The sequence below is a fragment of the Amblyomma americanum genome, chromosome 2 (genome assembly GCF_052857255.1).
Source record: "Amblyomma americanum isolate KBUSLIRL-KWMA chromosome 2, ASM5285725v1, whole genome shotgun sequence".
Classification (NCBI taxonomy): Eukaryota; Metazoa; Arthropoda; class Arachnida; order Ixodida; family Ixodidae; genus Amblyomma; species Amblyomma americanum.
In genome coordinates, this window is record NC_135498.1 from 200,307,598 (window position 1) to 200,319,783 (window position 12,186).

Consider the following 12,186-nt stretch of genomic DNA (forward strand, 5'->3'; position numbering starts at 1 on the left):
GGATGACGTATCAATCCTTGCAGATTAACGCTGATGTTAAACAGCAGTATGTACTCGCTAAATTCTAAGCATTTCTGGTCCCAGCCAGAAGTACAGAGAATACATACCTATTTTATGTATGAAGTTATGCGTGTACCTATTCAGCTATAGATTTCATCGCCCCTTTTCGTGCAGGTTCTGCTGTGCGTCTTGCAACACACCTTTTGAATCATCACAAGACAATAGCGTTGCTGGTGAGTGAAGACTTGCTGTGTGATGTCAATCACCACGCTGCACGTGATAAGCTACAAAGCTCATTGCGGGTGTATGGTGTTCATTATTACTTTTTGCAGCCTGTTTGGAAGCTGGTCCTGCTTACAGCATACCACCATGGCAAGGTAACTTTCATCCACAAAATTCACTCATGAGGGGTTTCGTTCGTTCTCTGTTTTAGCTGTATTTTTTGTACCTAACAGTCATGCAATATGTTCACAGGCACACAGCCTTCTTTGGTACCTGCTGGCCTTGAGCTCCTATGTGCAGCTGCGGACTGCATTGAAACTGAAGATCTGTCGAGTAACTACCATTTATAAACACTGTTTCTTCTGGTGAAGAGCAGTCATTTTATGATGTCTTTTCCTGTGCAGGCTGCATGGATGCGGACCCCACTAGCATTTCACTGCAAAGCTCATTGCATGGTGCGTCCGCTATCGGGTGCCATTCATCAACGCTCTATATTGGTTGAGTAAACTGCTATTTCACGATATACAATCTTTTCTTGTGTAGGCTGCTCGGATGCTGACAGCACTAGCCCTCTGTTGCAGAGCTCGTTGCAAAAGTGAGTGTTTATTTGGTTCTATTCATTAACGCTGTATTCTGCTGGAGTGCAGAGCTATTTTATGATATTCCCTCTTCTTCTGTATAGGCTGCTCAGATGTTGACTTCACTTGCCCTTTGCTGCAGAACTCGTTGCAAGGTGAGGATGCTTTAATTCATCAGGGTTTTCTCTTGTCTTGATCTTTCTGCATTATACGCAGGTATACAAACTCCTAGCACGTCACCTAGTTACGGGGCTCTTCCTGCAACTGTAACTGATGTTGACGGTGAGGATTTCTTGCTGTGAATCTAACGGGATTCTCTAAATTAAAACTTGGGAGCTTTCCATTTCTTCATGAATACACACATGATACCATAGCTCATGTTTCATGATGAACTTTTTGTCTTTGCTTCAACTAGGGAGCTCATCAAAAGATGTCTTTTGTGCAGCAGATGAGGCTGCCTTGCACAAAAGAATTCCTGAGCTAGAGGATAAGCTGAAAAGCCACAAACGGAAACTGTCCATCTGTCAGCGACAAAAGAATGCTGCACTTGAAGAAAAAAGCGGCCTGAAGAGACGGACCTGTCATTTTTTAGCAAATGACCAGCTTAAATCCATGGAAAGATCTACAATGCGCGGCACACCATGGTCGATTTCTACCATTGAAAAGGGATTGAAAATCAGGCTGTCTTGTGGATCTCGGGGTTATAACGTCGTCCGAGAAATTGGGACACCACTTCCGTGTGAACGCACTCTGCAGAGACACCTAGAAGATTTGAAATTTCTGCCTGGAATACTTCACGAAATTCTACCATCTCTTTCTGTCAAAGTGAGTATGTCTGGCATAACACATCTTTTCCTTGCTGAACATACGTGCTTTGGCAACAAGGGCCCAAGCGCATGTTAAAGCTAACTACTAACACTATTAATTCTTTGGGGGGAAGTTCGCAATACATTCATTGGCTGATGTGGTTTTTTTACTGGAGATATTTTGTTTTATTGCAATGAAGGCAGTCATTTGCAATGTGACAGTATTTACATGTATCTTCTTTATCAGGTGAACCTTATGAAGGACTATGAGAAGTACGTCGTCCTGATATTGAATGAAATGCAGCTTACGCCGGGAATTGCCTACGACCAGGGAACCGAAACGGTGATTGGGAAGCCAACCATTCCTTTATCAAATGGTACCCTCCCAGACAATGTTATGGCCACGCATGGTCTTGTTTTTATGCTTGCTGGAGTGACCACACGCTGTAAGCAGACAGTAGCATACCACTTAAGATCAAATACTTTTTGCAGTAGTACTGTGAAATATGTGATTCTCGAAATCATCAAATCATGTGAGAGCATTGGGATCAAAATAGATGCAATAGTCAGCGACATGGGAGGTGGCAATCAAGCCCTGTGGAAAGAATTTGGAATTGTTGTTGGCAGGCACTGCCGCAGCAAAGTATCTTGTTCCCATCCATGTGACAGTAGCCCACAGCTTTACTTCATGGCAGACGTAGCCCATCTGTTGAAAAATCTGCGCAACCACCTAACTCGTGGACTGTCATTTTTTTTGCCTGAATCTATAGTTAGGAAACACAGCTTAACGTCAAGCGAGGTAAACCTAGTTCAAGTAGAAAGGCTTGTCGAGCTCGACTCACAGCTTGACCTCAACATAGCACGTCCCCTTAAGCCCTCTTGCCTGGACCCCGGTCATTTTGAAAAATGAAAGTTGGTATGGCATTTTCGCTCTTCAAGCATAATACCGCAGCAGCATTACACCTTCTGGTTCAAAGAGGGTCCCTGCCAGATGAGGCCCTGACCACAACAATAACTGATGGGCACGTTGGTCTGACATGATTTTCAGTGCCTGTTGATGACTGCATAAAATTTCTTGACTTGACCCTGTACTTCACAGTTGCACATATGTGCTGGTCTTTTGAACCTAGGAGCAAAAAGCCGTTGCTTCCGTACAGTTCCTCTCATTCGAAGCTCGTAAAAAGGGGCATTATAGCGTCTTGCTTCAGTAACGCCATGAAAAAATCTTGCACCCACAGGACTGCGAATAGTTTTCATTATCAGGTTCAGAGGCTCGTTTCTGCAGTATACCCCCTCAACGTCTCAGCAGCTGTAGCGGAGGGGATGCTGAAAAAGTTAAAACTTTCCGCCGCTGTCGACCATAGTACCAGAAGAAAAAATGTGTCTGTGATACCCTAAATTCATGTTGTATCACATAATTTGAAAAGGATAGGTAAGAGAGCCGGTAGGTAAGAGAGCCGGAGTAAATTGTGTTTTCAGCTCCTGTGAAATTGAGAAGTCTGTGCGCGCGTGTAAATGGCCCCAAAAAGTCAAATGAAGGTGAACCCATCTGCACAAAAAAGCATGAGGTGAAATTTGTGAAGTGCGTAGAGAATCTGGTTTATTCGATCCCTTTGAGTTGTGGTGGTTCATATGTTGGACAAACTGGTCGTTGTTTGAACGATAGGCTGAGGGAGCACAAAAATGATGTCAAGAACGCTGCCCGCTACATTGGTGTTCACTGTCGTGACTATTCGTGCCAGCCTCTGTATGACAAAAGCAGAATTGTTGATAGAGACAAAGACCAGCTGACTAGAGAAGTTATCGAAGCGTCTGAGATCTTGAAGCTTGGTCAGAGGTGCGTAAGCACCCCTTCTGTCGCTATCTTGTAGAAAGAACATGAATTTTTGCACACGTGTTAGCCTTGTGTTATCAAATACGTGCCTGGTTGGAGGGATATCTTCACGGTTCTGTGCGTTTTTTTCTGTTTTTTCAGTGTCCCTGGCGCCTTTATAAGCATGGCTCACTGAATAAACATTCTGTTGTTAGTCAGCGCTGTGTATCGTCCTTTCTTGTCCTCTGGCCTTGTGCCGTTGCGCTGTTTCACTGAAAATCAGGCCCTGACTACTGCGTGGTTTTTTGAAACTGTTTTTAAGTGGTTTAGGGTTATGACATCGAGAACTACAAAGCTTGCCATTAGCAGATTTGATCAGGTGAAGTATGCCGAGGTAGTTTCGTTCCTAATTGATTTCATTTGTTTTTCTCAAACAATAAAATAGGTGATGGAAAACATTTCTGGAAGCCAGTCCAAACTGGCATTATTTTAGTTAGTGCTGTTGCCCTTGAACTCCGAGACTATTATCTTAATAAGAAATGTTTTGTCTGTGTTTTGTTAAGTCGATTCGGTCAAGGCCCACTATAAAACCTCTTTTCAACTCTCCGGTCAAAAAATCCCGTCCCCAGGCCATTCGAGTTTCACTGCGCAATTCGTGCGGCAACGATGGCTCAGTTCTTCAGGCCAAGCAAATCTGGTAACTATGACCATGACTCAGGGCACTCGCTGTTAGGTCTGAGCAGCTTATCAGCAAAACAGAAAGAAAATGTTGACATCCCCAACGTTGCATTCCCTGAGGACATACTTGCATTAAGTATCCTTGAGCAAGAGTCTTTTGAGTACCTTGCTGGTTACATTGTGAGCAATGTCCAAAAAACCTGTCTATCTGTGATGAATGTCAGAAAGCTATAACATGCAAGGAGGCCAACGCACTTACTCAGCTTAAGTCGTATACAGAGAAAATACAACTTGCTTTGCCTTCACCAGCTGTTGTTCAATTTTTGGAAAGTGCTGAAAACCTTTTCCCTGTGAACAGTGCAAAAGTTCTCCAGAATGAGCTTACACTTTCTCAGCTTGAGGCCTGTGTGCTGAAAGGTATCACCCACGTGAACTGTTTTCCAGACTGTCATAACATTGCAAACAAATTTCTCAAAGTATACCTGAAAACAAGGCTTCATATATATTTGCGCAAGGAAAACCAGCGCATAGCTGAGATCAGATGTAATGTAAAATGTGGGAGCAGGAGTGCTGGTAAACAGGTGGCAACCAGCAATGTAAAATGATGCCAAGTTAGGGACCTAAAACAACTGCAAACCATTCTCACACCTTTTGAAAGCCTCAGAAATAGCAACTTTGTTTCTCTGTGTCTGTTATGCCAAAAACAAGTTTTTGTAATGATATAATCAAAATGTTCGTTTCAAAGACCGTTCGACATATTAGTGCCCGCTTAGAATTTTGCAATTCTGTGTCCCTCTCACTTCCTTTCTCCTATATGTTTCACAATTTTGAGTATTGAGTTATGAGAGTTTGTAGTACAGCTTGAAAAACAAGTTGACATCTTGTGCATTGTATTAGATGTCATCATCATCAGCCTTACTACACCCACTGCAGTGCAAAGGCCTCTCCCATGTCTCTCCAATTAACACTGCCCTTTGCCAGCTGCATCCACCCTTTGACTGCAAACTTCTTAATCTCATCCGCCCACCTAAGCTTCTGCCGCCCCCTGCTACGCTTACTATCTCTTGGAATTCGCTCCGTTACTCTTAAGGACCAGCGGTTATCTTGCCTTCGCAGTACATGCCCTGCCGAAGCCAATTACTTCCTCTTGATTTCGACTAGTATGTCATTAACACGCGTTTAATCCCTCACCCACTCTGCCCGCTTCCGGTCTCTTAACGTTACACCTATCATTTTTCTTTCCATGGCTCGCTGCGTTGTCCTTAGCTTAAGCTGAACTCTTTTCGTTAGCCTCCACGTTTCTGCCCCGTAGGTGAGTACCTCTAAGATACAGCTGTTGTACACTTTTCTCCTGAGGGAAATTGGTAAACTGCCGTTCGTTATCTGAGAGAACTTGCCATATGCGCGTCACCCTATTCTTATCTTTCTAGTTATTTCCCTCTCATGATCCGGATCAGTGGCCACTGCCGGCACTAAGTAGAACTACTTTACTACTTCCAGCACCTCGTTGCCAGTTGTGAACTGCTGTTCCCTTGCTAGACTGTTGACCATTACTTTGGTTTTCTGCATGTTAATATTTCGACCCACCGTACTGCCGTTTGTCTAACTCATTGATCATGATTTGCAGTTCATCTCCTGAGTGACTCAGCAAGGCAATGTCGTCAGCGAATCGCAGATTATGGGGGTATTCTTCATTAACTCTTATTCCCAACTGTTCCCAATTCAGGCCTAGGAATACCTCCTGTAAACAGGCAGTGGATACCTTTGGCGACATAGCGTGTCCCTGCCTGACGCCCTTCTTTATTGGAATTCTATTGCTGACTTTATGAAGAACTATGGTAGCTGTGCAGTTGCTATATATATCTTTCAGTATTTTGACATGAGGCTCTTCTACACCCTCACTACGCAATGCCTGTATTACTGCTTAGGTTTCCACTGAATCGAATGCTTTCTCGTAATCAATGTAGGATATATATAGAGGTTGGTTATATTCTGCGCATTTCTCTATCACCTGACTGATATTAAGAATATGATCTATTATGGGATATCCTTTACGAAAGCCTGCCTGATCATTTGGTTGATTAAAGTCTAAGGTTGCCTTGACTGTATTAGCGATTACCTTAGTAAATGCCTTGTAGGCAACGGATAGTAAGTTGATCGGTCTGTAATTTTTCAAGTGCTTGGCGTCTCCCTTCTTATGAATTAAGACAATGTTTCCATTCTTCCAAGCCTCTGGTACGGTCGAAGTCATAAGGCATTGCGTATACAGGGTGGCTAGTTTTTCTAGCACGATCTGCCTGTTACTGGCGGGATGACGCTTTGCTGTGTGCTACTGTCTCTCTCATTAACGTTCTTATTACTTTGGCTATTGTACAGATTTGCGTAGAACTCTTCGGCTACTTTAACTATCTTATCCATATTGCTAATGACATTGCCCTCCTTGTCTCGTAACGCATACATCTGGTTTTTACCTTTGCCTAGTTTCCTCTTCACCGCTTTTAGGCTACTTCCGTTCTTTATAGCATGCTCGATTCTCTCCATATTAAACTTCCTTATGTCGGCTACCTTGCGCTCATTTATTAAGTTCGATAGCTCTGTTAGTTCTATTCTGTCGGAAGGGTTAGACGCCCTCATGCTTTGGCGTTTCTCAATCAGATATTTCGTCGCCTGAGATAGCTTTCCTGTACTCTCTCGAACTGTCCTGCCACCAACTTCTACTGCGCACTCCCTAATGATGGCCGTCAGAATAACTGTCCGCTGCCATCATATCATCATCGCTGTGGCATATACCATCAGTGCAAAGTGACATAGCAGCCTAAGAAAATGTGAAGTGGCTGCCTTAAGTTCCTGCCGTTGTATCTTCCTGTCTGTAGTCGCTTTCTTTGGTTTTATGTTCACGTAGTCTGCTCTAATTATATGTACTTGATATATATCTATGTTCACTGTCTGTTCTATTCTTTTTTCTGCTCTGCAACACGTATCTGGGCGAAATAAAACAAAATGTTTTGTGCTGTTACTTTATATTCTGTGTTCTTTCTTTAAGTTGAAATGACAAAGCTTTTACTGTAGCACCGAAAGACTTGAAAATTATGGTTATTTTGCACCAGGAAGGGTGCACTGGCCTTTGCGAACCCTTGTAAAATTTCGATTTCGGACCCTAGTATTTATCAAGGTTTGGCACTGTCTAGATGTACAAATTATTATAGCAAAACTTCTTACACAGTGATCCACTTTCAGGTACTGCCTAGTTCTCGCTCTTTAATTGTTAAAATGTTCATTTCCTTGGTGACCCGTATTGGAAATTTAATTTGCTTTTAAATGTTAAAGCCATGTGGCACGGAATCTCGAGTAAAGTTGCACAAAACTGGTGAAAACATAACTACCTATTGAAGCCTTTGATCGCCGACGTACCTAAATGTCAACACAGCGAATGGGAAGCGTTGGATGTGCCATAAGAACATCTACGTGGTGCTATTCTCTGCACCAAACGCTCTCACGTAGCATGAAAAAAAGGAATACTGCCTCCAGATCCGATATGATTGGGGATCAGTAATGTTTACGTTTGCTCCTTAGCTTTATTTAAGAATCAGGCGCCATATGGGAAAAGTTGCGCGCACATTCATTTAGTTACGCGCTGTTAGAAACGAACAACCAGTTTGACTAACCACTAAACTAATTTCACATGCGAAGGCCCTCGATTTTACACCTAACGAATTCCTGCGCGGCTGGGACAAAGTCCTATGTTACCTCTTTACCTCTGAAGGGGCATGTTAGGAGCACATCTGAAGGTCCATGGGTGCCTGCGTGCGGCGAAACCGCGTGTGGCGTTTGTCGGACAGTGCCCTCCGTGAGACAGAATGCTGACGACGCCCCTGCGGAGAAATTCCCGGCACGGTGGGTGCATTCTCAAGTGAGAAAACCCAACCGGAACCCTCAGGGGCAAGCTAGGCTTAGCTCGGCGCTGCCGAGCGAGGCCGCGCTACGCGTCTGCATGGATTCTGCGTTGTCGACGACAGATACGCGGATGCCCGCTGTGTTGCCACCTGACGCAGCCTCCACGTCCACACAATCGTCACCGCCTGCCTCCAGCCTACGCCGTCTTCCGATGCTACGACTTTGGCCTGTTATATGGACTGCTCTACCGCCTCCGTGCCCGTGGCACTCCCTCATGAAACTGTGCCCGTCGCGCCAGTTCAGTATTCCCATCAAGGGCCGTCACCAGCGTCTGAGCCTCCTCCACAGATGCCTCCCGTGAGTCAAGGCTCTCTTCCGCCTGCTGCGAACTCGTTCCACGTTACCATCAAGCCTACATTGCGCTTTGATATGACTGTCATCCCTGCCCAGAATGTTCAAGCCACAAATGACCACGCTCTTGGCTCTTCGAACTACTGCGGGTTTGTCGTCCATCGCCCATCGAACACCATCACGGTAAACTTGTCATCCTTGATGGACGCCCAGAAACTTTGCGCAGTTACGCGGATCCCCCTGGATGACAGCAAGCATGTCCCGGTGCAAATATATTTTGCATCTGGTCCTGACACACTCCGCTGCATGGTTTATCATGTCGACAGCACGAGCCCTCCCGAGGAGGTGCGCGCAAATATTCGCTGCTCAACTCATGTTGTACTGCTAGCACGGCTTATGGGTCGCTGGGGCTCATACCTGCTCATCCTGCAAGGCCCGTTGACTCTCCCGAAGTACCTTACCTACTACGGTGCGATCGTAAAACCACAGCCCTTCCGACCTCGTCGTATTTTTTGTTATCACTGCCACAAAGCAGGACATATGCAAAATACCTGCCCTAATCCAGCAGCTGTGGCCGACATGAATGAACCAACAGCTCATTGTGCCATGTGCAAATCGCCGGACCATGACATTCGCTCCCCCGCTTGTACAAAGAAGAAGCAAGCGAAGAAGTTTCACAAGTCGCCTGCAAAAATGGATGTTCCTACAAGTAATCGCTTTGCAGCTCTCGCATGTGACGACGACTTCCCTGAACTTCCTTTCTCTGAGCCCGCTGCTCACCATACGTCTCCTCACCAGCGTACATATGCACAAGCGGCTCACCTTCCCGGATCAAATGGTACGCCAAAATGTCCAGTGCATCCATCACATGTGGATACCACTGATGAAGACACAATTTTAGACAATGTAATCGCGGAGGCTCGCCGCCGACTAAACGAACTCACCCAGCGCCCGGAACAGCGTCGTTCTTAATCCTCTCGAAGAATTCTAATAACTCGGGAGCAATCATCAGAGGAATCACCTAGGGTAAGCACTGGCCCACAATCAGGTGCCGACCACCTGTTAGCCGTCACTACCCCGACAGTGGATAAGATATTAGCGCTGATGAAGCAGGTGGCACCCCTCATCGTGGAAGCTCTTCGGCCTTGTCATGGATAGCGCATCATCATCGGTGGTGGTGCAGTGGAACTGTCGAGGATTCGCCAATAAGGCCTCTGAAGTGAACATCCGCCTTCGCGACGGAAAGCTGAGGGCATGGGCGTTCCTACTGAAAGAGCATAATTCACTCCCACGCCTTTCAGGTTTCTGCGCATACCATTCACCCACTATCCCTGATCGCCGTTGCACTGCCTCCTCCATCAGCCTAGGTAAATCTGTAATTTATATTCACAGTTCAGTTCCGCACACACCGCTCGACCTTTCACGGTGGTGCAACACACGTCAAGAGGTTGTCGCCCTTCTCGTAAAACCTGCACGCACAGCCCTTGTCCTAGTTTCTTTTTATAGTCGTCATGGCTCCGCATCTTCCAATCTGGGATGGGTTCGTTTTCTCCGTTCTACCAACTCGGGTATCCCTATTCTAGTTGGTGGTGACTTCAACGGCGCACACACTGCGTGGGGTTACCCATCGGATTCCTCAAGAATGCACACATCCAAGGGAGCTTTTCGGATCATTCCTTTCAACTTTTAAACCACCCGAATACTTCTACCCGCCCACGAGGTGGCCCGTATTCACCTGATTTGACTTTGTGGTTAGGCCCCGGTAACCCTCGTTGGGCTGTTGATTCTGATACTTGGGGTAGCGATCACAGCCCTATTTTTATCTCCCTCACGCCTACGCGTCAACGGAAAATACGCCGCTCTGTACGAATAACATCATGGGACTCTGTACGCGCAGACAATCATTTATTTACGTTCAACCCCTCTTCAGTATTGTCTACTCTCTTTGCTGTTCTCGCTACTCACACTATTACCACTACTGTAAATGAAGACAACCCATCTCGGACATACATCTCTTGAATCTGTGGGCTCTTCGTCGCCAGGCGGATATTTACGCTACTCGTCACCCCGATGACCCTTCGGCTTTTCCTACTCTTCACCGCGCTACCGCACGGGCGCGGCGCTATGGAAAACGGCTAGGCAGGCAACGCTGGGCTGCATGGTGTTCCCGCCTGTCCTCTACGCAGGGCAATCGACATCTTTGGAGAGTGTTTCACGCCATGGAGCGCCCTTCTCAGCTTGCAGATTACACAGAGAGCATTCACCTCGCGCTAAATGTGGAAGAGGACACATTTGCACAAAAAGCGGTCCGTCAATTTTTTCAAAACCATGACTGCACCGCTACGTCTCCACCTGACTTATCGGTAACAGAGCCCCCCGATGGGATTATTTCTGACCTCACCATGGCAGAGCTTCTGGCCTCCATTGAACGTTTAAAAACTACTACTACTCCCGGGCACGACGGCATACCTAACTCCTTATTCCGTAACTTGGAAGGGAGGGCTTTGCAAACCCTACTTGATACTTTTAACGAGGTGTGGCTTTCTGGCGTCATGCCGGGAGACTGGAAGCATTCTATTGTGGTTCCAATACCCAAATCATGTCAGCCTCCAGTATCTCTCTCGCCCCTTCGTCCAATTTCTCTTCGCCTACCATCTGCAAGCTTTATGAACACATTCTAGCCGCACGCTTGTCGTGGTGGCTGGAATCCCATGATTGTCACCCAGATTCCCAAATTGGTTTCCGCCCACAAATTTGAACGGAGGACGGCCTTGCTACTTTGGCTGCTGACGTGCTTGACCACTCTCCGCAGAGTCACCTTCTACGAACCGTAATCGCTACAGACATAACAAAGGCATATGATAACATCCTTCACTCTGCCATTCTTGCCTCTCTTCAAACTCTTGGTCTCCCTCACCGGTTCCTCCTCTCCATTCACGCCTTTTTAGCAAATCGAACCTTCAGCGTGCGTGTCCACAGAAAGCCCTTTGGTGATTTCACTTCCAATAGAGGAGTGCCGCAGGGCTCCGTTCTCGCCCCCACATTATTTAATTTTGCTTTAATTCCTCTTGTTCGAGCCCAAGAGACCATCCCTTCTATCCGCGTGCTTGCATATGCCGATGATATCACCTTGTGGTGCTGTCATCTAGATGCGTCTATTCATCAGTCGGTCCTTCAACACGCTCTGGATGTATTGACATCTCGCCTCCCACCTCTGGATCTAACACTCTCTCCTACTAAATAATGTTTCATTCGAATTGAAAATAAAGCCGCCTTACGGAAAGCTCCCCCTTTAAATTTTGCGGTACATAATTCTCTGATTCCTCAGGTAGAAACTGTTCGTATTCTTGGTCTTCTCCATACATCTGGGACTGGCACCCCGTGGCTGACAGCCACTCGTAAATCGGCTCACGCTACTCTAGGTGTGATTCGTCGCATAGCTATGCGCTCTGGTGGCGCACGTGCTCATACGGCCCGCCAGCTTGTGCGCTCTATCCTTCAGCCACGGATAGTATATCAGGCACAATTTCAACGTCTCACCCGCAGACAGTGGGACTCCCTTGAAGCTATCAATCGTGAGGCTATGCGCGTCATAACATATCTGCCTCATTTAACACCCATACCTGTGCTGCAGGAGTTCGCCCAACTTAATATACTCAGTGAAATCAACGACCAACGGGTGTCAAATAGAGCTCGAAAACAGTCTCTCAAACTTCATCGTTTAAAGACACTTCCACCGTGGTCCTGTGGCCAGCTCACTGACAATCGCCCCACTGTTTCCCCGTCAGTATCAGCAGCGTATCTGCCAGAAGGGTGCATATTATACAGGGATGCATCACATTCT

The 12,186-nt window shown here is 46.2% G+C and overlaps 1 protein-coding gene across 1 annotated transcript in view; it reads left to right on the plus strand.

Annotated features, from left to right (window-relative positions):
- The window catches only part of LOC144120331 (uncharacterized), a 47,796-nt gene that overhangs the window by 1,663 nt on the left and 33,947 nt on the right, over window positions 1-12,186 (plus strand). The window contains exons 3-8 of the mRNA XM_077652706.1: window positions 333-377; window positions 766-817; window positions 905-955; window positions 1,017-1,082; window positions 1,216-1,625; window positions 1,854-2,249. Of these exons, the coding sequence (XP_077508832.1) occupies window positions 333-377; window positions 766-817; window positions 905-955; window positions 1,017-1,082; window positions 1,216-1,625; window positions 1,854-2,249 (1,020 nt within the window). The remainder of the gene's footprint in view (window positions 1-332; window positions 378-765; window positions 818-904; window positions 956-1,016; window positions 1,083-1,215; window positions 1,626-1,853; window positions 2,250-12,186) is intronic.